Genomic DNA, 23,857 nt, shown 5'->3' with positions numbered 1-23,857 from the left:
ACTTAAAGAGGGACGGGTAGTCTAACTCGCGGGCGACATACTGTCGCGACGCTCCCGTTCTAAGCCTTCATATCATAGTGAATCGGTTCAGTTCAGAATAAATGAATGAAATGTATTCGTTTGGTGCAGGTCCGGGCGTGGGCGTGGCGGGCGCGGAGCTGCTGCCGCGCGTGCTGGACAAGATCTTCGCGGCGCTGCTCACCGACAACCACACGCCACCCGCGCGCCGCACCCGAGCCGTCAAGAACGTGCGCCGTCACGCCGCCAGCTTGCTCGTCAAGCTCGGCTCCAAGGTGAACACAACCTTATTGCATGGTAACAAGGTCGACGTCGGCGCTGCTCACCGACAATTTTATTTTATTTTATTTGAAAATATGTTACATGACTTTACAGAAATCCAATGCGCCATGAAACTTAAAATTAACATTAAACAAACAGGTTATTAAAAATAACAATCAGGTACAAACAAATATTTACAAATAACACAATTACAAATAACTATTACTAATTAAACTTTCACGGATGTAGGCCTCGCATCCATCACCTCACAGAATCTCAGGCATTCATTTCTCACAGACGCCCATCGCCACGCAAACAGGTCGCACTCGGGTGCTGATGCCAAGAGAGCATTCAACTGTGTGAGGGCACGGAGCAGCGGAGAGTTCAGGCGCGACACGGTGCGTCTCTCTGGCAAAGCCAACAGATCGCGTCGCCGCGGTCTGAGGGCTATCCTGGGGATGTCCGGTACATGTAGTCGCACGAGTCGACTCACCAGTTCTGGGCAGTCTGAATCACCGCGCAGGGTCCGACACGCAAACGTCAATAAGCTAAGGTTACGTCTCACCTCCAAAGAGTGTAACCTAAGGCCCCAATCACACGTCGCCAGTCTGCTCGTCAAGCTCGGCTCCTCGCTCGGTACCACACTGACACAACCAGATGTCTTATTGCATTGTAGTAAAGGTCAGTAAGGAGATAAACGCGTAGGTATGTAAATGTGGCCCTATATTTAGCCAGACTCACGTGGATATCTATCTATAGGATGATAGCCTAGCGTAACAATAGGAGATGTTAGTAGAGATGGCACACGACATGACATGTCACGATCTCGCACTGGGAAGTCGTAAATAATAGTAAAACCGGCCAAGTGCGAGTCGGACTCGCGCACGAAGGGTTCCGTACCATTACGCAAAAAAAGGCAAAAAAATCATAATATTGTCTTCGGTTACCGCGATAGTTACTCATGAAATAAAACTATGAAAACGGATTATATCGCGTATATTGAATTTATAATACATCCCGACGTTTCGAACCCTTTACAGCGTTCGTGGTCAACGGGTGCCTGAGGAAAAATTACAAAGTGCAAAAATACCCACATACTAAAAATAATGAACAATCATAGACTATAAACTTTAAGGCTGGTTGTACATGCAAAATCGGTTCATAAGGCTAGTTATACACTACAATTATTTTCAAGTAAAGATATATATATATATATATAAAAAACAGACAGCGAGACATAGATTGTGAGACCTTAGTGTTGGATGATGTTGGACATTCTGAGTATAATATGTTTTAATAGGGAACCCCAGAAATTTTAATAGGGAAGATGGTTTTAACTTATCGGCAACTTGGGGACCAGTGATCCAGAAGTTAAAGCCAAGGGATCTATCTTCGGATGTGTGCGCGGATGTTGTGAGTGTTGTGTGTCGGACTATTGACAATAATTAACTTTTATGTGTAGTGGGTGGTTTGAAAATGTGATGTCTACCTCGAACTTTAAATGCACTTTTCGTGGGGTAGTCACACAAATCTCTGTTTTGACATTTTGCTGGGACGTCAGTTAGCCGCGACCACGACCAGTGAAACCTGTGTCGAAACGTCGGTAAATAAAGGTAACAAAATAAATTCGCGATAGACCCGTTTCTAAATGTGATTTAATATAATATGTTTTGAAAAGATGTGTCCCGCCGAGTTTGTTGCCGATCCCATATTGGGATACCCTCCTACAATTTAGGAGGGAATTAAATCTTCTCGGGTCCGTGGTGTAGGGTTGGAGCCGGCGTAGTTTTTTATTTTATTTTATCGCGTATATATATATATATATATCTTTACTTGAGAATAATTGTAGTGTATAACTAGCCTTATAAACCGATTTTGCATGTACAACCAGCCTTAAAGTTTATAGTCTATGATTGTTCATTATTTTTAGTATGTGGGTATTTTTGCACTTTGTAATTTTTCCTCAGTCACCCGTTGACCACGAACGCTGTAAAGGGTTCGAAACGTCGGGATGTATTATAAATTCAATATACGCGATATAATCCGTTTTCATAGTTTTATTTCAAAAAAGTCATGTTTGTTGTATGGGCCCACTTAAATGTTTATTTTATTCTGTTTTTGCGGCAACAGAAATATCTACATCATCTGTGAAAATTTCAACTATTACGGTTCATGAGATACAGCCTGGTGACAGACGGACTAGACAGTTGAAATTTTGACAGGTGATGTATTTCTGTTGCCGACATAACAACTAACAACAAATACTAAAAACAGAATAAAATATCTATTTAAGTGGTGCTCCCATACAACAAACGTGATTTTTTTGCCGTTTTTTGCGTAATGCTACGGAATCCTTCGTGCGCAAGTCCGACTCGCACTTGGCCCTTTTTTTTCATCGAAGCTGAAACGACAATAAACCCTGGTCCTGCATCGATTTTTAGCGTGATCAATGTTGAATGACATAGTTTTGATAAGCGGTTATTGTTGGCAGTACCCGCTGCTTCTGCTGCCCGTGTTCGGGCGGCTGCACGAGATGTGCCAGGCGGCGCTGGCGCGGCCCGGCCTCAGCGCCGTGGAGAGCGTCACCATACAGGAGGCGCTGCTGCTCGTGTCCAACCACTTCTGTTGCTACGAGCGCCAGAGTGCGCTGGTGGCGCAGGTAACGTTGCAACAACCACAAGCAGTTGCTCCTGGCTTTTTAGGGTCTATGTGCGCACGACATGTCTGGTGCATTGATGCGTGTGTAAGATTATTAGAGCACTCGGCTGAAAATATTTAGGATCACCATGACAACGTAGTAAAAGAAAAAAAAAATGCTATTTACTTAAATTGAATGCATGCAATATACCGGCATTTTGAACTTTCTGTCGGGCGTTCGCGGGGTTAGGTAGTTCTATTCGGAGTGGGATGGAGCCTGGTCCTGTTGTATGATTTTTTTATTACTTATTCTGTGGCGCTGCTATTTATTATACCTGCACATGACTAAAACACACAAATAAACCGTTGCGTATTCAGTATTCATGCGTAGCGTACATACAATTTTCGAGCGGAGAATGTTCTGCAATCAAACTACATACATACAAGACGACGATAATGAATAACAGCAGCAGTATAATTTTAGTATAAAATAAGTAGTGATATCGCCGAGGGACGAACAAATTTTAAACAGAAGTATATTTTGAGAGTAACTGAGGTAAAACGGTAAAACTTCGCGCGATTGCCATATATCTTCCGTCGCAAGTATCTTGAGGCGCGCCATGTTTGTTGTAGTTTCCTCGCTTCGCCCCCCTTGTTGAACGTTTCCTGAACGTTCGGTTCGTCCGTTCAGGTGCTGGGCGACGTGAGCTCGCGCTGGGCGGCGCTGGCGCCGCACCTGGCGTCGGCGGCGTCGCTGGCGCGGCTCATCGGGCTGGACGCGGCGCCGGCCGCCGCCGACGAGAGCGGCGACGCGCGCCGCACGCTGCTGCACGCGCTCACGCTCACGCTCGGCGTCGTCAAGCGCACCACCGTGCCCGCCGACCCCGACAAGTGACTAACCTAACTTATATCATAATCATCATTATACTATACGATACGCCAACTCATGTTACCGACATCCGCCTCTTCCGTTCATTGCAACAGTACGAGTACTGTTCCTTCCTGCTCTCATCCAGCTTATTCCCGCAACTTACACTAGATCGCCGGCCGGCTATTTTATTTAGACTAGTGATATTCTGATTCTTAAAGAGTAATTTGTCATTTGTGGGCTTGTATCCATTGTATTTGCCACATTAGGTATATTATAATATAAATCTAAATTACCTGCTACGAGGGCTTATTGAAAAATTCTCGGCTTTGCTAAAAACATATTTTTTTTTTCTATTTCACCTGCCTTTTTTAACCGACTTCCAAATCTCAAAAGGAGGAGGTTATCAATTCGGTTTTTTTTAATTTTTTTATTATCATAAACTGAAATAGATGTCATATATTCAAGAAAAAGTGACGAAGTCCTCCAGTGGTGAAGGTCGGTTTTTTTTAATGTTTGTTACTCCATATCTCCGTCATTTCTGGACCGATTATTTTAATAACTTAAAGTAAACTATTGGGAGCATGGACTACAGTGGCTACACCGTCTGTTTGGCATAAAATGAGTTATTTGACAGTTCCTATAATTCAAATATATGATTCACTCTCAAATCTGGTGATCTTTTTAAACGGTTCATTGATTTGGCAGAGCGTCCCGCGGCGGGTTCAGCGCGGGCACGACGCCGAGCGGGAACCCGATCTGGCGCAACCCGTGCACCGCGCACGTGCTGCCGCTGTTCCCGCACGCGCTGGCGCTGGCTCGCGCGCTGCACGAACTGCACGCGCCGGGCGGGACGGGCGTGCTGCACGCGGCGCACGCGCGTGCGCTGCAGCCGCCGGCCGCCGAGCGCCGCAACCTGCTGGGGCTGGCCGAGGGCGACGCGCCGCCGCCCCAGCCGCACGACCGCATGCAGACCTACGTGCACACGCTGCACGACAATGTAGGTCGCCCGCCACGAGGAGACCTGCAACTCACCCACATTCCACGATAACGCCGCGCAGCTCTAGAAACGGCTACTTGTATGGCAGATACCTCCATCAATTGCGAAAAGCTCGAAGAATACTGCCAATTTGTTAGCAGAGTTGTGAAATATTGCCAAACCAAATATTGCACTCTCAGCATTTTCAGAAGTACTAGAAGAATGTCATTTCATAATCGGCATTCTCGTAGAATGCCTAATATATTCATATTACATCGGAAAGAAAGGGTCTGAAGTTTTGATCGTTTAGAATCTGTTTTGGTGAATGCAGGTCTTTTATTCGGTCGGTCGGTTTCCTAGGATGGTGCGAAGATGCGGGGAAGGGAAATTATGCGATATTTTTATTAAATCCATATCACCTAGTGTAAAATACCAAAAAAATACCAAATGGGAATGAAAACACAAAGCTCAACTTTGTCAAAACAAAAACACAAAGCTCAAGCTCGTCGTCTGCAATCAATCGGGTCCCGACTTCCAGAAGTTACTAATCTATAGTTTTCAAAAAAATACATAATTTTTGTTGTCTGTAGAATTAATAACACAAAACTGACGGCACAATAAATCTGTCAAGATTGGAACCGATCGAACGCCCTCTGTAACGAGTAATTGGCAGTTATTAACCCCATTCGTTTGGAAGGTCATAATAGCGAAAGCCGCTCAACCCCAATTTCAAAGGAATACCGCAAATCGATGTACAGCCTGTACAGTACAGGTTAGCCGTTTGGCACACGGTCGAAACAAAATTTTTGACCCGCAGTTCCTAAAAAAAATTCTCTGGGGTGTGGGGAGTGGTAAAACATTTTTTTTTGTATGGAAAAAAAAACCAAAACCTATCGAGTGTGGTATCATACGAAAGGGCTTTTTGAGGCGATTCTAAAAATATATCACATCATTACATTTCGGGCATTTTTTTTAAATTAAAACAAAAAGAATTTTCGAAACATACCAAGTTTGGGCTCCACCAGACACGATATGGCTGATTTTTTTTTGTACAATATACCACAAATGATACGTGATATCCTCATGTCTAACCCCAAGAAAGCAATTTTGAAAATAATATCATTAACAATTTTTTTTTAATTTTTCAATTTTACAAAGTGACACAGTTCTACTTCAATACCTATTTCACGAGACTTATGGAACTATACTGCAGATACGGTACATATTAATCATAAAATGATACGTAATATCCATATATCGAACGGGAAATACCTCTTTAACCCTTTAACTGCGCCTTTTCATCGGTTGGTATAGTTTGTTTTGTTTATGACACAAAATATCAAGATTGTATCCTTCAGATACGATATATGTACCTTACTGATTTTTTTTGTACAACATACCATAAATAATACGTAATATCTTGATATCTAACCCCAAGACAGCAATTTTGAAAATGTTTTACCACTCCCCCCCCCCCCCAGCGAAATTTTTTTAGGAACTGCGGGTCAAAAGTTTTGTTTTGACCAAGAGTACACATACAAGAGTATGTGTGTGCCAAACGGCTAACCTGTACATCGATTTGCGGTATTTTTATACGAACGGGTTAGACTATAAGATCGTTGTGTTGTGTGTCGGGGGGCAGGTGTGCCACCTGGTGGGCGCGGCGGCGACGACGCTGGGCCGCGAGCTGTTCTGCGCGGCGGGGCTGGCGCGCGCGCTGCTGGGCTCGCTGCTGGCCGCGGAGCACCTGCCCGACCACTGGCTGCGGCCCATCGCGCGCCACGCGCTCAAGCCGCTGCTGCTGCACTGCCCGCCCGCGCACCTGGCCGAACTGGCGCTGCCGCTGCTCGACCACCATGCGCCGTTCAGTACGTACACTAACACGAACACTAACACTAACGACTAGCGGTGCTTCATAACATTATCGTTGTCATATCAGGGCTATTTGTTATTTGTTGACGATTTTTTTTTCGTCAGATTTCGTTTAAATTTGGTGAGTAGACATGTCCTACAAAATCTTCCTCTGAGTTACGAAAACGGAAAAAACAGCGAAAAATACGACAACAAATAAAAAATCCGCCCTTCAATAGAAACTTCTCATTTTTTTCGTCAGCCGTTTCATCTGTCCCGTTCGTAATCAAATCTTGCAAGCTAAATAAGCCGGGCACTTTGTATTACTCGATTGAACGGAAACTTCACATACTTAAGTTTATGTAAGTTGGGTGACAATGCAAGGTACCATCGAGCTGATGATGGAGACCGGAGGTGGCCATAAGAACTCTGTGATTAACCTTGTGGACATCAATGACGGATATATCGGCACCGCAGGTCCAACGCCGAAGACCGATTAATCCGTCACAGACCACAGAGAAACATAGACCTACGTGTATTCGCATAAAGTACAATTTCATTTATGACACTTCGGTGGCGTGGCGTCCGAGTGACTGCTTTTGTGTTTGACACGACGTCGAGAAGATTTAACAACGCAACCTCATTTGTATGTTGCCATAAATTTGTCGAAGAGTATTAGTTGATTTTTAACGCTTTGACCGCCAAGCATCCGACGTCCGCATGACGACAGAGCAAATTTGCGAGGAACGCACGAAAAAACCAGGGCTTCCAAAACTACAGATATTATAGAACAGATGTAGTGCATAATTGTTTGCCATCGTATGTTCACGGAAACGCACGAACGTGTTATGATATTTCAGTCAGGCTCAGTGCAAATAGTACTGAGGTTGACTTCATTTCATTCATTTCATTTCTATTTTTTATTAATGGTATCAATCGATCAGGTTTGTTGTTCGGATCAAATGTCTATATGTGACCCATTGCATTAAAGCAATACAAAAGTCTGAAATGATAGTCAAAGACAGTCGTACTTCACTCGCGAAAAGCTCCTAACAAAACGATAACGGAACGTGACGTCAAGGTCACTGAGAGCTCATCTTGAATGTATGGAAAATAAGTAAAATTGCGATTTTGTCGGTGAAATATTGCGTTTATGCATATAGTTGCGCTACAATCTTTTTTTGGATAAAATGCAAGGAATCGAATGGTATCTTTACTTTATTCCTTTTAGGAAGTAAAAAAAAAACATCAAACTTTTTTTCAGCAAATAGGCCACGGGGCACTTACATGTCAATTTTTACAAACAATAAAATTAACCCAAAATTACAAAAAAAAACAATTACATAAATATAAATTACACAAAAAAAGCTAATAAAAAATATATTAACAACAGAAGTACTAAAATTGTTTAGAGATGTAAAAGTCTCTAGGTGTCAGAGATAAAATGTATATAATAATAAAAAAGATCATCAAATTATCCAGAGATGTAAAGGGTCTCCAAGACTTGAATTGTTATATAATTAATAAAAAGACAAGATATTAAATCAGACAAACAGTCAAGAACCGAAGGTAGTGCCTCACGTTAATGCCACTCAAAAGTAAAGTTACATAGGTAAAATGAAGCCCGTGTAAACTTAAACAGACCGGTCTCCACAAACAGCACCCGTTCACGAGTATGACGCGTATCTCAGCCATTGTCTCCCTCAACCTTCATTCGGGAAAGTGGCGACCCGCTCAACGACGCCACCGTAAGCAAAGACTTAAGCGAGCATGACATGTTCAAGCTGCCGGGCTGTATTAATATATATAAAGTAAATTAATTCAGTGAGGTACAACATTTGTGCTCGTATGTTACATTAAAGACGGCATAGCGCCACATAATCACAACATAATTATAAATAACTTAATAACTACTTATAAATAACAAAATTACAAATTTAAATTGACATAGAAATGTAAAGATGACCTAGGTGAACCTGTCAGAATCATTAAAAATATAGGTATTATTTACATATAAAATAAATTTAAAACAAAATAAAATCTTAGAGGTGTATAAGGTCTCTAAGTGTCCAAAACTAAAATTAACTAAAACAATACAATCAAGCGAGAGCATGATGGTCTCTTGAGTCAGTTCTACTGGACACTAGTATGGTTATTTCACAGAAAAAAGAAGACTAAAACAAAAACAAATATTGCTTAAATTTGTATCATACTATCAAGATCAAGCTACTGTCTTAAAGGGATCCTTATCGTCTATAAAATCTTTTGCAGTATAGTACGCCTTACTTGACAAACAGCGCTTAACATGTGACTTAAATTTGTTATGTGGCAAATTTACTATGTCAGCGGGCACTTTGTTATAAAAACGTGTACAGTTCCCGACGACAGACGTACTAACCTTACGGAGGCGGTGGGCGGGCACAGCAAGTTTATGTTTGTTTCTATTGTTATAGTTATGGATATCACTGTTAAGCTTGAATTCGCAGATGTTTTTCCGAACATAAGGTACATAATATTCTCAAGTATGTATTGAGATGCAACGGTAAGAATGTTAACCTCTTTGAATCTCTCTCTTAGGGATACTCGAGCGCCCAGTCCATAGATGGAACGTACAGCTCGTTTTTGCAGCACAAATATTGTCTGAATGTCTGCCGCTTTTCCCCACAACAGAATTCCATACGACATAACACTATGGAAGTAACTAAAGTATACCAGCCTGGCCGTCTCTACGTTTGCTAGCTGTCTGATTCTACTCACTGCATAGGCTGCTGGACTAAGTTTGCCGGCTAGAGTGGATATATGTGCATGCCATTGCAATTTTGAATCTAGAGTGACTCCCAGGAAAACAGTTCGAAATCTTTAAATTTTGAAACTTTCAGATTCTGTTTTTTTTATCATTTCCAATATTATTTTAATGTCCACATTCTTATGATAAATTGCTCATTAGCTCAAATTTAAACTGTTGTGAGACTCTCTTTGTAACTGGTTCACCGCGATACAGGCCATGCCTAGTGCGGAGACCTCTGGTAAATTGTGGATTTTGTAATTCTATAGAATAAAGATTTTATTTTTTATTATACTAACATTAATAGTTATTTACGATACAAGTGCGGAAAAGATGAAATTCAAAACGAGTGGCGATAAATTAAAACACGACCGCAGGGAGTGTTTTTAATCGACACGAGTTGCAAATTACCTATTCGCACGTGTATCGTACAACGTTTTACAGTACATATGGCCCTTTAAACTTTCGACATATGCACGAAAAGTGCTCTTTTACGCACTAGTGCGAGAAAGTAGCACCATATGTACTGTAAATATTTTTATGCTCATTTGCTATCTATTTTATTTACTAGATTTTGTTATAAAATTCAACATGTGTCATCATCCCTATTATGCATTACATCTGTACATCGACGTTTCATTTCATTGCGCCTAATAGTGTATTTAGATTCGTATAAATAATTTATATCTGTGGTTTTCACTATAAATCCGCCATAAAGTATAGTGCGACATAAAATAGTAGAAATAAAATAAAATGGAACAATAAAATTTCCATAATTGTTGCCATGTTTAAGCATTTTACGTCAAAAAAGTGACAGTTATGTAGGAATTGGCGCCCTGAATAATTTTCTACATTTCTTGTCGGACTATATCAAAATTATCTCACAACTTTCATATCAGTTCAGCAACAGAGCCCCTGTACTAAAACTAGTAAAAACTTTAGAATACACTTTTAATACTTCCAGTGTTAGTACATTTATCACAACGATGGGAATACATTGCTTCACTATACGAGTCCGGTAAGCTGGAGGAGGAGGGCAGCAACGAGTCACAGGAAGTCTTAGAAGATATGCTAGTCAGGCATCTGACGAGGGAACACCTTGAGGTGCTCAAGGTCAGTACTAAAGTATGTTAGTATTAAGAAATACTTCTTTCAATTTCTAAGTACATTTCCTTAGAAAGACCAAAACGACGTTTCATGTGTTGCATGTTTAAAAAAAATTTGGTTACTTATGTAGGGTCAAGGCGGGAACAGTGGTTAATTTTTTTGTGATGGTATAAACCCCAACAAGTTATTTATATCTAGAGGACTTAGAAACGCAATGTAGGTAGGGAGGTAGGGTTAACCTTACCAAGGTCAGGCTAGCTATAGACAAACTTTTCCCATGATTATCATTCCAATAAATAATCAATAAAAAAAATAGTCTTTAAAAATAATAAGCCACTACTAGGATTTGGGAACAGTTCCTCACACTAGCTCTTTGGTGCTTATATAAATAGTGTATATTATACTAATTGCGTACATACTGGCTCGATAGCGTACACACTGGCTCACTGAGCCACTGCACACTAGAACATTGAGCCGCTGTGCATTTCCCGCCAGTTTTAGTTACAAGATCGATCAGGTGCCTAATATTAATTTAAATTGACATGAAACTTACTCCAAAATTGGCTTGAATCATGTTATTGATCCGAGCAAATGTTTCCGCCTTGACCATGAGCTCTAGAGAATACTGCCAATACATGATCAAACGAACTTCAAAGTGAAGTTTGATCAGTATTATATGAGTAAGCTTCATTCGAAGATATAAAAACCAGGTAGTCCTTTAACCTACTAGGCAACTCATCGCATGTTTAAAGTAGGTAGCAAAAACTTTAACTCAAACAGGTCTATCCCTACTTTTTCACCTAGTCTTGATGGGGCGCGCGGCTTGCCGCCATTGCTCATTATTTTTAGAGACTACTTTCTAAAGCAAAACTTTCTTTCCGGGTATAGGGGAGGGAGGGTAGTTATATCTTCGAATGAAGCTTACTCATATAATACTGATCGAACTTCACTTTGAAGTTCGTTTGATCATGTATTATATTTCTCAAGCTTCATTCTTCAGATATAAAAACCAGGTAGATGTTAAGAGTTGAAAGTTTTGCTGCATTCTTTCCCATTATCAATATTATCATAGCATATTTATTTCTGAAAACATATTTGTAGGAATAATTATCTACCATGTACATATGTGTATATTATACACAAGTTTACTGTTCCAATTGAGTTATAAGGCATTGTTAAGAAGCATGGGAAAGTTTAGCAATGCAGGTTCAAAAAGGTATACATATATTAGGTATAGCCAGGTTGTATATATATATATATATATATATATATATACTTTTACTTATTAGGATATTTAAACAAAGTCTAATTTGTTCTTCATAAAACCTAATTGACTAAGATTCCATACAATTTGTGGTCAACTTTGCGTTAAGTTTAATTCGATTTGAAAAAGTTTAATACGAGTAAACTCATAAGACATATGTCCTTTTGTGAAATGTATTAAAATTCACTAGCAGTGCTTGTCCGCGGTACGGAATTTTTGAAGGCTCAGAACAGTACACTATTGATGACAAGATTCAGGCTCGTCTAAGTGTAATTATCTACGAAGATAAGACGTAATTTAGGCTAACGATACAACCCAGCGTTACCTCCAGACAGGGTGGGGTACGCTGTGGCTGTGATGTCTTTCCCCGCGTCTTGACGCTTATGATGCGTAGGCCGTGTGATGTCTGTCTCACGACGACTCATCCTGTTTACGATGATCTCTGAGCAGACGACGACAATGAGAAAATTCAGTTATTAGGCGCGTGCACGCGCAAATCGGCTTACAGCAGCTCCTGATCAACGAATAGTGACACGACGTGCAATGGACAAAGACTCACGCGGCCTAGCGCGTTTTCGAGAGCTTAACAAAAAAACATGTATTTGTTCGAAAACTGTCTAACGTCGTTAAGTCCTTTGATTTACCCAAGAAGAATTATATTTTGATTTTTATCAAATTAAAAAATCCACCACGTTCCTGAAATCTAAAAAATATATGAACGTGCATAAATTATGCTTTCTGTTCAGTTATTAAGCATAAAGCATGTCATATGTGTGGCATCACCAAAGGTATTCTAAACAAAAATAATTTATAAGACTAGCAGCTGCGCTCATATTACATATAATGAATGGGCCAAGGTCCATTAATGGTAACAGAATATTTATTTATCATTTAATTATATATACGTACCTAATGTACATATATTCGAGCTATTAAAATGCATAATAATATCCAGTTAAACCTGAGTAGGTAAAATCAGCGTTTAACAAACATCATTAGGAATTAATTTAGTATACATTTATAAATGGCTGCATGTGACGAGTACCTTTAAATAGAATATATAAATGATGTGAACCTTTTTTATTTTATTTAAATTACTCTTATTGACCGCAAGGCGCGATTGACCATATTTTCACAAATATTGGTGTAGCGGCTTCTATTCTCGCAGCGCGAACGGGACAGCACAGCAATCAACCACGCAATCAATGAAATGAAATGAATATCAATCCACAGAAATTCAGATATTAAGCATCAAATCTAAAAACTTATGCCCTCCATTCAAGTATTCGCTCTGCAAGGAACGAAAGACTGTGCGACGTAATGTTGTATATTTTTAAAATGTAAACATTAAAGCCGGAATAATAAAAAAAATTGCCTTTGCTGTATTGCTACTATGGTTGTATTGAGAGTTCAGAAAACAAATATTATATTAAGTGGATTCATCTTAATATTTTAATCCGTGACTTATGTCATGAATGTGCTATATTAATGACATAGCGGTATTGCAAGTGGTAGGTCCCCACCAACTACAGTTACTAAACTTATAATATCAAGGTACATATATTTTAAACTTGGCAAAAACTTATTGCATGGTACCATCGTATTGATGATGGCTGAAAGTGTATCGCGACCGACACATGAGAGTTGAACCATAGTTGCATTCGTCATTTATTGATTTTTTACGGTTTCTATTAACTTCTTAATTATGTATTTATATTTTTATGTGCATAATCTGAGGGTGATCCTTTAAAAGATAATCGGAAGGTAATCGTTTTGTAGTTTTGATACAGGTTAATAGGTATTTACCTAGTTACCCATTATTTACGACCATAAAAATAAACATTAAATATCTGTGAGAGATGCGAACAAATATATTCGTGTGTGTATTTAGCCAAATTGTACCGAAACCGCTTTATCATTAACTCAGTTAGATGGTACTCTAATGGTCACTTTGTCAGGCTTCGGCATGAACTTGTATTCATGAAGAAATAAGCGTAAAACGTGTTTGCGTTTGTTTTTTAGCTTTAGTTGTAAGTTTAGTTTTTTGCATGCCAGATGCTGGTGAAATATGTGTTACTTATGTATAATATTGTCTGATCACCTTTTGTACCATATTTCATGCAAAATAAAGTTATTTTCTTTCTTGCTTTCTTTCATATTCAGTACTCACAAATTGTTTCATTGGGTTTATTAGATAGATAATGATGAATAAACCCATTTTCCTGTAATTCAATTCAGTTAGGTGTCTTTGTTACAATTGGATGATTCAAATTATTTAATTAAGACACAAGGTACTTAGATACTGACATCGCCTATGCCTTTAAGCGATCACGGTATTATAAATATATTTATATTTTTATGTATCCCATAACAATATTGGCGTACGTATCCCGATAATTTGTATGGTTATATGCATATATAAACATTCAAAAATAGTCACCAAAATATATGCATTGTGCAGGGTATTACCACTTAGTTTATTCCATTTAATTTGTGGTAAAAGAGATTTTATCCAGCTTAAGTTTAGGAATTTCGATCAGATTCACATCACGTGACGTGATGTAGGTACACCTATTTAGCAATTCCCACTTTTAGAGACAAGTTATACTTATGTGGGTAATATAAAAACAATATAGGTACTATTGTATTGTTTCAATTATAAATTTATGAGGTAGTCTCGTGTTTATTCAAATTCAACCTCTGGGCGGATAAAAGTACCGTACTATGGGTTAGGTGTGAGTAAAATTTATTCTGTCACCTATAATTGGATATTAAAAATCCAAATATATTTTATATGTAAGGATTTATTTTAAAAGGCAATGTAGTCTTGTGCCGAACATTTCGGCAGCTAGACCGACGTGTCTCTGACACGCACAAATCAAAAATGAACCGCGGAGCGCTGGTGAAAAAATTTAAAAGAAATATTTTTAATTCGAGGGTAGACTTCGAATGTTTTTCAAAATAAAACCCGTAAGGTTTTAGATTACATAAATAGGCCTACATGAATAAAGTATATTTGAACTTGAACTTAAAAGATAATTCTTTATTGCCCATAGAAAAACTTGAACTTGGTGTTTTAAAATGTGCGTGGTTTTGATCGAGAACCGCTATAGATTTATTAAATTGTGTTATGCATTGCTATCCTGTTGACTCACGGCCAACCCGAAGCAAGTTCTATCTTCGTGACGACTCTAGGCCGCCCCCCAGGTTTATAGTTACCAGTCGTGGACTCACGGCCCGCGCGGTACTAAGTAAATGCAAGGTATTTGATCACAAAGTGTAAGTTTTTTACAAAAATAGTTGAAATAGTTACACTTAAGTATCTGATTTTTTTTCAGGATCTGAAGAATCTATTATCACTCGGCAATTTTGCTTGAGTTTTTTCTGTTGGGCCATCTAAAACCAAATAAAAAGAAATCCTCCCTCGTCTCTTTAACACAACACAATATGATTATTTAGGGCCCTTTGTTTCGTTGCGCGCTGTCCGATCTTAATTAAACCTTTGGTTGGTTCACGACCAACCCCCGGGCGCAATCGGTGTTCGAAGTACGAACAGACTTTCCATCGTGTTGGTTCACGACCAACCCCCAAGATAATTTTTTCCTTCGTGTTGGTTCACGACCAACCCCCAGGATGATTTATTCCTTCGTGTTGATTCACGACCAACCCCCAGGATGATTTATTCCTTCGTGTTAGTTCTCGACTAACCTCCAGGATGATTAACAATTTCAATAACAAATATATTTTATATTGCACAACGAATACGAAACGAATAATCCCACAGCTTACATCTCGTATAAATCGTATAATGTCTGCACTAAGTGCACTACGTATAGGCATTTTAAACGACTTTGAAACAAAATTATGATTTTACGTGCGTTCGTTGCCTCGCAAGAATAAAGAATGAGCAATGGCGGCAAGCCGCGCGCCCCATCAAGACTAGGTGAAAAAGTAGGGATAGACCTGTTTGAGTTAAAGTTTTTGCTACCTACTTTAAACATGCGATGAGTTGCCTAGTAGGTTAAAGGACTACCTGGTTTTTATATCTGAAGAATGAAGCTTGAGAAATATAATTTGTTAGCAGAGTCGTGAAATATTGCCAACCAAATATTGCACTCTAAGCATTTTCAAAAGTACTAGAAGAACATGGCCCTTTATGTTTGTTGATATATAATAAAATAACAGTAACACAAATAAATGTATTATCTGTATATTCAATATATATTCAAATTTAGGAAATAGGTAAAAATACCACTTTTTTGAAGAGACCTCTTAACATTTGGAATACATTGTAATGCAGGTGTCACTAGTGGATGGCGGAGTGAGCCCGGAATCCGTGACGGGTGCGGGCGACATGGAGGACGACAGCCCGCCGCCCGCCAGCACGCAGCGTGCGCCCGAGCAGGTGTCCGAGCTCGGCGCCATGGTGCTGGCCTCCCCGCGCGCCGGGCCCGCCGTGCTGCACACGGTACGTACTGTGGCCTCCTCCTGTACAGGTGTCACTAGTGGACATGGAGGACACATTTGGAGGACAAGCTGAAGATGAGCGCTGCCGTCACCGAACGTAGCACAATACTGAGCTTGAGCCTTTTTGCTGACACGCTTAGCTTTAAATGTTAATTGTTTCTAGTTTATGTGTGAATGTAATGAACAATAAGTTTTGTGAACACGTCAGGTGCTCCGCGCGCTAACGTGGCCGGACTCGACGTCGTCGCTGCGCGCCACGGCGCTGGCGTGGCCGGCGCTGCGCGCGGCGCTGGACGCGGGGCTGGTGGGCGACGCCGAGGCCAGCGGCGCGCTGGCCGCCGTGCTGCAGGCGCTGCGCGCGCACGGCCAGCACGACGCCAACCAGGCCGCGCTGCTGGCGCTCGCCGTGCAGGTATGGCTTGTTAACATAAACATAAACATACCCATACCCAGTCCCGTTCAATTAGCCTTCTCGCTACCATCATTACTAAAATAACAAATAAGGCATTGAGATGTCGTGAACTAGTAATACGAACGATTCGTTATTTAAAGTAGCTAAAGTTAATATGCATAACCGTAGGAGGCGTTTTTCCGCCGTTTACAAGTCGTAGCTTCACTTCTTACATAACTTCCAAAACTGTTTCACTGAGGCCGTCGGTGTGATCCCGTTACCCTGCAACAGTCCGAAACGCCCGGCCTAATCTCTCTAAAATCTGTGTGTTTTGCAGGCGTACGAGACGCTGCGGCCGCGGTTCCCGCACGTGGCGGGCGTGCTGCGCGCCATCCCCGACGTGGACGCGCACGACCTGCGCCGCCTCGACGAGAAGCTCGCGCCCGGCAACGCCAAGCAGAACAAGATCGACAAGACCAAGCGCGACCTCTTCAAGAAGATCACGGCTAGGGTGAGTGTCGCTCGATCGGTCGGGTGACCTGTGCACAAAATAATTGCTCGCATTCTAAATTTATGTTCTTTATATTCCAAAACGGCGGCTGCACATAGGGAGCGTGCCTGAATTGTAGGGAGCTGCAGCCCCCTCATCTCAGAAGAAACCAGACGAAAATGATCGCAGTCGCCATCTCGGAATTCGAATTCACTTCAAGAATCTATCAAAAGTTAGTACTTTTGCTTTTTTTTATGTAATAGGAAGCAAACGAGCAGACGAGCCGCCTGATGGGAAGCAGTCATCGCCGCCCATGGACATAAGCAACACCAGAGGAGCCACTTATGCGTTGCCCACCTTTGAGAACCCTAAATACCTGCTTCATGAAGAACCCCATGTCATAGCGCAAGGGAAACACCTCAGAAGGTAGCTCATTCCACAACTTGCACGTCCTGGGCAAAAACGAGCGAGATGCCCGCTTGTTTTTGGTTTGCCACGTGTCAAGAAAGTGAGGATGAGCTTTGTTTCTTTGGCGGGAGGTGCGGTGGTAAAACGTGACGGTGGCACCAGATCAAAAAGTTCTTCAGAACATGATAGATTCTTGAAGTGAATTCGAGCGGTAGTCCGCTCGGGTCATGATACTCATGATCAGAGCTCAGACAAATTAACGCAAAAATAAATATGGTATGAAACCTGTTTAAAAAAAATCCTTATCCTGATAAAAAAAAATTGAACAATTTTGAACTGCAGTTTTGAGTATAGTCTGGAAATTTTATTCAAAAATTCTGTACATAATACGAGTTTAATAAATCTTGTCCTATTTTGAGATATAAATGATTTTTGATGGTTTTGCGATGATTTGTCCGACCTATGCTCATGATCCGCTGGGTCTGGAGCGAAATGATCTCTAATAAGAGTAACAAGTGATCGATCTAGTTCGCTTCACATTCAACTCTCGTCGTATAAATAAATGTTGGTATTGTGTGATCGCAGCTGATCGGTCGCAACGTGGGGCAGCTGTTCAAGAAGGAGGTGTACATCCTGGACCTGCCGCACATACAGAGCGCACGCCGCGAGCCGCCGCGCAGCGCGCTGGACGCGCCGGGCGGCGCCGGCCTGCCCGGCCTGTTCGCGCCCCAGCCCGAGCCCACCTAGCCACCCGCGCCCGAGCCGAGCCGGCCGAGTATCGCTATCTCGCGAGACCGACACCTGCGACCGTGAGTGGAGATGAAAGGTTCTACGAACCTGGTCGTCGGTTTGGTTTGCGGATAATATAGCTACCATGGAGCGGCATAATTTATTCCGATTTTCGGGGGTTCGCCGCGCGTAATATGGATCTTATGTTATACTCGTATAGCTTTTACTGTAGTGATCGTCGACGCGTTATAGAGAGATGAGTGAAATGCTATCGGAAAGTTGTGATAACACCGTTGGCCGGCCCGACCGTTTGTACATCTCTGAGGACTTTACTCGCTAGTCAACGGTTATTATTTTGATATTGCAGGTAGGTGTTGATTAGAAAAATCCGGCTATACGATAGGAGCACATTTTATGAATTTCATTATACTTTGCTGGTGGTATAAAAATTCAACAAAACCTAGGGTTGACATGTTTGAGGCTAGAATTATAATTTTATATAATCAAACATATTCAACGTCGTAGCGGTGGCACGCATTTTTTTTACTTCATTTGCATTGTTGGCATTATTGCGCGTAAAAAACAAGGCAGTTTTGCATAGTTATTATGAATCACGTTACATTACAGTGTAAGGCCTTCTTAAGATAAAGATTAAGCAACGAATACAAAATGAGACGAAGTAATAATATGCATAATGAAAAACAAAGAGTATAATTATAACGCGCGAGTTGCCTAGTTGGTCCATAGGTACTTGTAAACCTAGGAGGATATAACCAAACGGAGACGCCACGTCTGTAATTTCTGTACAAAAAACTCTGCCGATTTTTGCGGGGGAGGGGAACGTCAAATGTATGCGTAACGTCAAATTAGCCATGTCAGATAAACGTCAGTCCATACATTGTGTATGACCATTGGCCGACTATTTTCGACAGAGAGGAACGCCTGTTAATGGCTACCCCGTTATCCTCCTAGTTGTAAACAGACTGATTCTAAAAAAGTGATGTTCCTAAACAATGACTGATCAGTGACCACGTGAGATTTATTGTGATTTACAATGCCACTTGCCAATAATTTTGCACAAAAGTATCAAACGTTCATCCTTACTTTTCCAGCGGACGAAAGATGGACACAGTTGTTGCATGACAGTGACAGAATAAAACAGTGATACAAAGTCCAAATTCCGTATGATACATGTTTTTTGTTGTTGCTTTTATCCGTTTTTTTTTTGGCATATTTAAAGTCGATTCTTTAATTGCGTAGACTAAAATAACAACCACAAATGTCAAACGCAGAAATAATGATACCAGCTTAAACAAACAGTGCTGATCTTTGATTTCGGTTTGTGAATAACCGATAAATATTAAATTAATTTTAGATTTAAAATAAACAATAAATGAAATCTACTCGCTACATAATAGGAAATCCATACTTAATATTATAAATGCGAGTGTGTCTGTCTGTCTGTTACCTCTTCACGCTTAAACTGCTGAACCGATTTAGTTGAAATTTGGTAAAGGGGTAGTTTGAGTACCGGGGAAGGACATAGGATACTTTTTATTCCAGAACTCACCCCTTAAGAAGGCCTCATCTCACATTTTTACCTACACTATTTCCCCCTTTTTAATATCTCTCCTCGTGTCCCCTTTTAGCACGTCACGGATTATTCATTCATTGTGTATAGACACTTCACCAACAAAAATAAGTACCTCCCAATAGTTTATTTTCGGTTAGTACTGGTTGTAGAACATAACTATTTATAAGACGTAAAAAACTAGCAACACATGAGTGACATTTTAGTCTACACAATTAAAAAATAGGCTTTACTTCATTTGAACGTATGAATGACTGTATTGTAAACTGATTATGTGTAAAATCGAAAGAGAAGTAGGTATGCATTAGAGGTGTGACAAATGGGTCACCTGTTTGTAATTTTAATTTCGGATGATTATTGATGTAAATAAATATAAATTTCATTCAGTAATAATTAAAAAACAAATCAATTATTTGAATGTAACTTAGACTATGAGGCAGACTTAAGCAGTGTTAAACAAACTGTTTCCAAGTCGATTGAGCACAGGAATGCCATGGGCTGGGGCCGTGTATAGAGCGCGCCATGAGTCACCGGGGGATTCCAGGTCCATTTTCACCTCTTTTATAGAAAATAATAAATAGTAAGTATAACCTCCAAGGGCCATACAAATGGAAAACCTAAAATTTGCTAGTGTAATTTGTTTATATTGTTATGTTTGAAAATGGAACAATACAAAACAAATGCAATTCTGTTCCAATAGGGAATATTACGCCAAACTCTGCGTAGGGGGCGCCACTACCACAATCCATCACAATTTGACGGTCTACCGCGAAACAAGAAAATCAAAATTTCGTTATCTAACCTCTATCACTCTTGCGTATTCGAGCGATATAGAGGCAGATAACTAAATTTCTATTTTCGCGTTTACCGGTAGTTCCGTTGTAAACAAACCGCCTTGATGCATCATCATCATCATCTTCCTTGCGTTTTTCCGGCATTTTTGCCACGGCTCATGGGAGCCTGGAGTCCGCTTGGCAACTAATCCCAGAAATTGGCGTGGGCACTAGTTTTTACGAAAGCGACTGCCATCTGACCTTCCAACCCAGAGGGTATACTGGGTCTTATTGGGATTAGTCCGGTTTCCTCACGATGTTTTCCTTCACCGAAGAGCGACTGGTAAATATCGAATGATATTTCGTACATAAGTTCCGAAAAACTCATTGGTACGAGCCGGGGTTGGTACCCGCGACCTCGATTGCAAATCGCACGCTATTACTGCTAGGCCACCAGCGCTTAATGGCATCAATGTCATATTTTATTATCAGTGAAAAGTTGTCATAAAACAGTTTAAGGCACAGTACGTATAAGTTATTATATGGTTTACTATAGGTGCTAGTGCTGCACTCTGGCGGCAGAACATTGCTGTAATACCCTCTATTTAAAAAATAATATGAATTTCATTTAACTGAATAAGTACTAGAGCTATGTATTATACATATAGGACCGTCACAGGACAGAGTAGTTTGACGGTTCATGACATGTAATGCACGGACAGTAAGTGTTTTAACCTTTTGAACGCCAAGCATTGACGTAACTCGACGTGACACCGCAATGAAGCAAAATAAAACCTTAGAGAACAATAGTGATTACAAAACAGGATATCGATATTTTCACTGATTTCGTTTTTGACATACTTAGATTAGAAGAACCACTACACAGGTGTTTTACAATATAATATTAGATAATTCTGGCTTTTAGCTCTACTAAAAACCTTTAAATAACGTATTTAAATATCAAAATGTACTTGTAACTTCCACTCAAATCTCTCAATAATGCCACATCACTACTTGGTGGTGACGTCAGGCATCGGACGTGAAGTGCCGTCATGGGCGCACGGAACACTGATAAGCGCGCGTTACTCAGAGATGTGCAAACCCGTTGTCGATTATTATTACCTACTAATTAGCAAACTGCAGTATCGTTACAATAAAATAAATGCATAAGGGGTTACATTATCACAAAAGGTCAGTACCGTCTTTCAAACCAAGTTGTTTAAATTAAGCACGAAAACAAGTACCGTAACAGCACAAATAGCAGTTATTTTAGCAAAAACAACTCCTATTACAAAATGTATGGGATTAAGCCATATCTATTATTGATGGCGCTAGCGTGTTTGTCGGAACTGCGCGAAACGATTTATATTAGGAGATTGTTTCTTTCATATAATAATATTATTCCTCCATGACTCGGTCACATCACTAGGCGACGTCAAGTGCCGTTTTTGGCGTGGCTAGCTATGCTATTTACTGGGTAAGTCGTATTATAACATAATGTTGTTTTTTTTAACCTTCTATTCATAGTTGAATTGTAATAAAGTTATACAATAAAGTAGAAGGGCAAAATAAAATAATGCAAATACAAACAAAGAAATATAGTTATTTATTAAAGAGTCTTTGATAAATTAAGTTTGGACGGCAAATGACGTCGGCGGCGTGAGTGGCACAAAATGTCGACGACGACGTGATTTACCGTCTTTGGCGGTCAAAAGGTTAAAATAGGTGACTGAAAAAATCGGAGGGTATAAACTCGTATCCAGCCAGATTTAGAAAGAGTGAATTGACAGTGTATTTCATGAGACTATGACAGTGTATTTCATGAGATTATGGCATTATATTGATTTGTATGACTAAAAATGGTTTTTGTTTACGTGACTTGTCAACCTTATTTTTAAATAATAATAAAAATACTGTCAGTACAGTCTTCCTAATTCTAAATATCAGTATAGCTAAATAGGGTAAATCATCAATTACTAGCCAACTTATACTAAAAATAAATTATATTCACCTATAAACAGAATTTATTTTAGTATACGGTGGCTAGTTATTGGAGGGTGGCCAGTTATTGACACCTTATACTAAAAATGAATTCTGTTTTTAGATGAATAGAATTCATTTTTAGTATAAGGTGGTCAGTTATTAAACAGTGTCCAGTAATTGACGATTTACCCTATAATGCTCTGAAGGTTCTTCGATTTATATAAATATCTACATTTAGGTTATATTGTTATAATAGGTGTCAGAATTTTCCTCCTGCCTGCGACAAAAGACTGTTAAAATGGATGTATAATTTAAATTTTGATACGTTTTTGATTGCATCGTGTAGCCGGTTGTGAATATTAGCCATATCGTACTCAGCTCCTACTTGTACTCGCAATGTTAAACATTGTAATGTGAATAATCATTTATATGTTAATTATTATATTATGTTATGAAGTGATTAATTTCTTTTTATTTTTAACTCAAAAACAACGTACCTAAGAGATTATCCTGGCAAGTCCAATTTTCTGTTTCGAAGAACAAATGGGGCATTTTCTATGAAAAGGGACCTTATTGTCGATGGCGCTTACGCCGCACAGCGTTGCGCGGCATTGTATTTATATCGGAGCGTCGTTTATAATGGCGTAAGCGCCATCGACAATAAGGTCCCTTTTTATATAAAATACCACAAATATGTTTATGTTTCTTTGTTGTGTTCTATGTTCATGCCAAGTTTCATGTTTTTTGTAACTTCGATTGAATAGCGGCATCTTTGTTCGTCAGACTTATTTTCATAGCACAGACTGTGTGTAAGTGTTATTTCAAACGTGAAACTTCTATGAAATTATGACGTTTAAAATAATATTTGCACCGTCTGTGTTATCAAGCTGCAGAGTTAGCTTGGTCTGACTCTAAATAAGTAAACAAATAAAAATAAAAAACATTAAGTATTTGACATTAAACTTTATTTACCTACCTTGAAACAAACCTAGTTTAGTAACAAAATTAGGTACCTACGTGTCCTATCTGTATGGGTTATCCTATCAGGATAGATATCCTGCTAGTTACACCCTCTTTTGCGTCTGCTCTTGTTATGTGTATTAAATTCTATATGTATAACATTTGTCGATATACATTCGCCATCCAGATGCTCACGAGTCGACAGATACTTGTAATAAAACTAATAAAATAATGGATAAATCACTCTTCTTGCGATGAATCACACAAGCGAGATTTAAATAATCCAGAACAATCC

The 23,857-nt window shown here is 39.8% G+C and overlaps 1 protein-coding gene and 1 long non-coding RNA gene across 2 annotated transcripts in view; both read left to right on the top strand.

The window, feature by feature from the left end:
- LOC134741711 (exportin-5) overlaps positions 1 to 20,677 on the top strand; it is a 38,947-nt gene extending 18,270 nt beyond the window's left edge. Inside the window, exons 13-22 of the mRNA XM_063674607.1 lie at positions 130 to 293; positions 2,771 to 2,938; positions 3,608 to 3,807; positions 4,493 to 4,784; positions 6,406 to 6,631; positions 10,364 to 10,512; positions 16,071 to 16,238; positions 16,446 to 16,649; positions 16,966 to 17,139; positions 18,112 to 20,677. Of these exons, the coding sequence (XP_063530677.1) occupies positions 130 to 293; positions 2,771 to 2,938; positions 3,608 to 3,807; positions 4,493 to 4,784; positions 6,406 to 6,631; positions 10,364 to 10,512; positions 16,071 to 16,238; positions 16,446 to 16,649; positions 16,966 to 17,139; positions 18,112 to 18,273 (1,907 nt within the window). The 3' untranslated portion in view covers positions 18,274 to 20,677. The remainder of the gene's footprint in view (positions 1 to 129; positions 294 to 2,770; positions 2,939 to 3,607; positions 3,808 to 4,492; positions 4,785 to 6,405; positions 6,632 to 10,363; positions 10,513 to 16,070; positions 16,239 to 16,445; positions 16,650 to 16,965; positions 17,140 to 18,111) is intronic.
- A 338-nt stretch (positions 20,678 to 21,015) lies between these two features.
- Positions 21,016 to 23,062, top strand: LOC134741714 (uncharacterized). Its single transcript, XR_010127896.1, has 2 exons — positions 21,016 to 21,346; positions 22,335 to 23,062. It is a non-coding gene; the product is annotated as an uncharacterized LOC134741714 (long non-coding RNA).
- Positions 23,063 to 23,857: the final 795 nt, after the last annotated feature.

The sequence above is a fragment of the Cydia strobilella genome, chromosome 5 (genome assembly GCF_947568885.1).
Source record: "Cydia strobilella chromosome 5, ilCydStro3.1, whole genome shotgun sequence".
NCBI classification, from domain to species: Eukaryota; Metazoa; Arthropoda; class Insecta; order Lepidoptera; family Tortricidae; genus Cydia; species Cydia strobilella.
The sequence above is the reverse complement of the archived record's forward strand: the minus strand, read 5'-3'. Positions and strand labels throughout refer to the sequence as shown.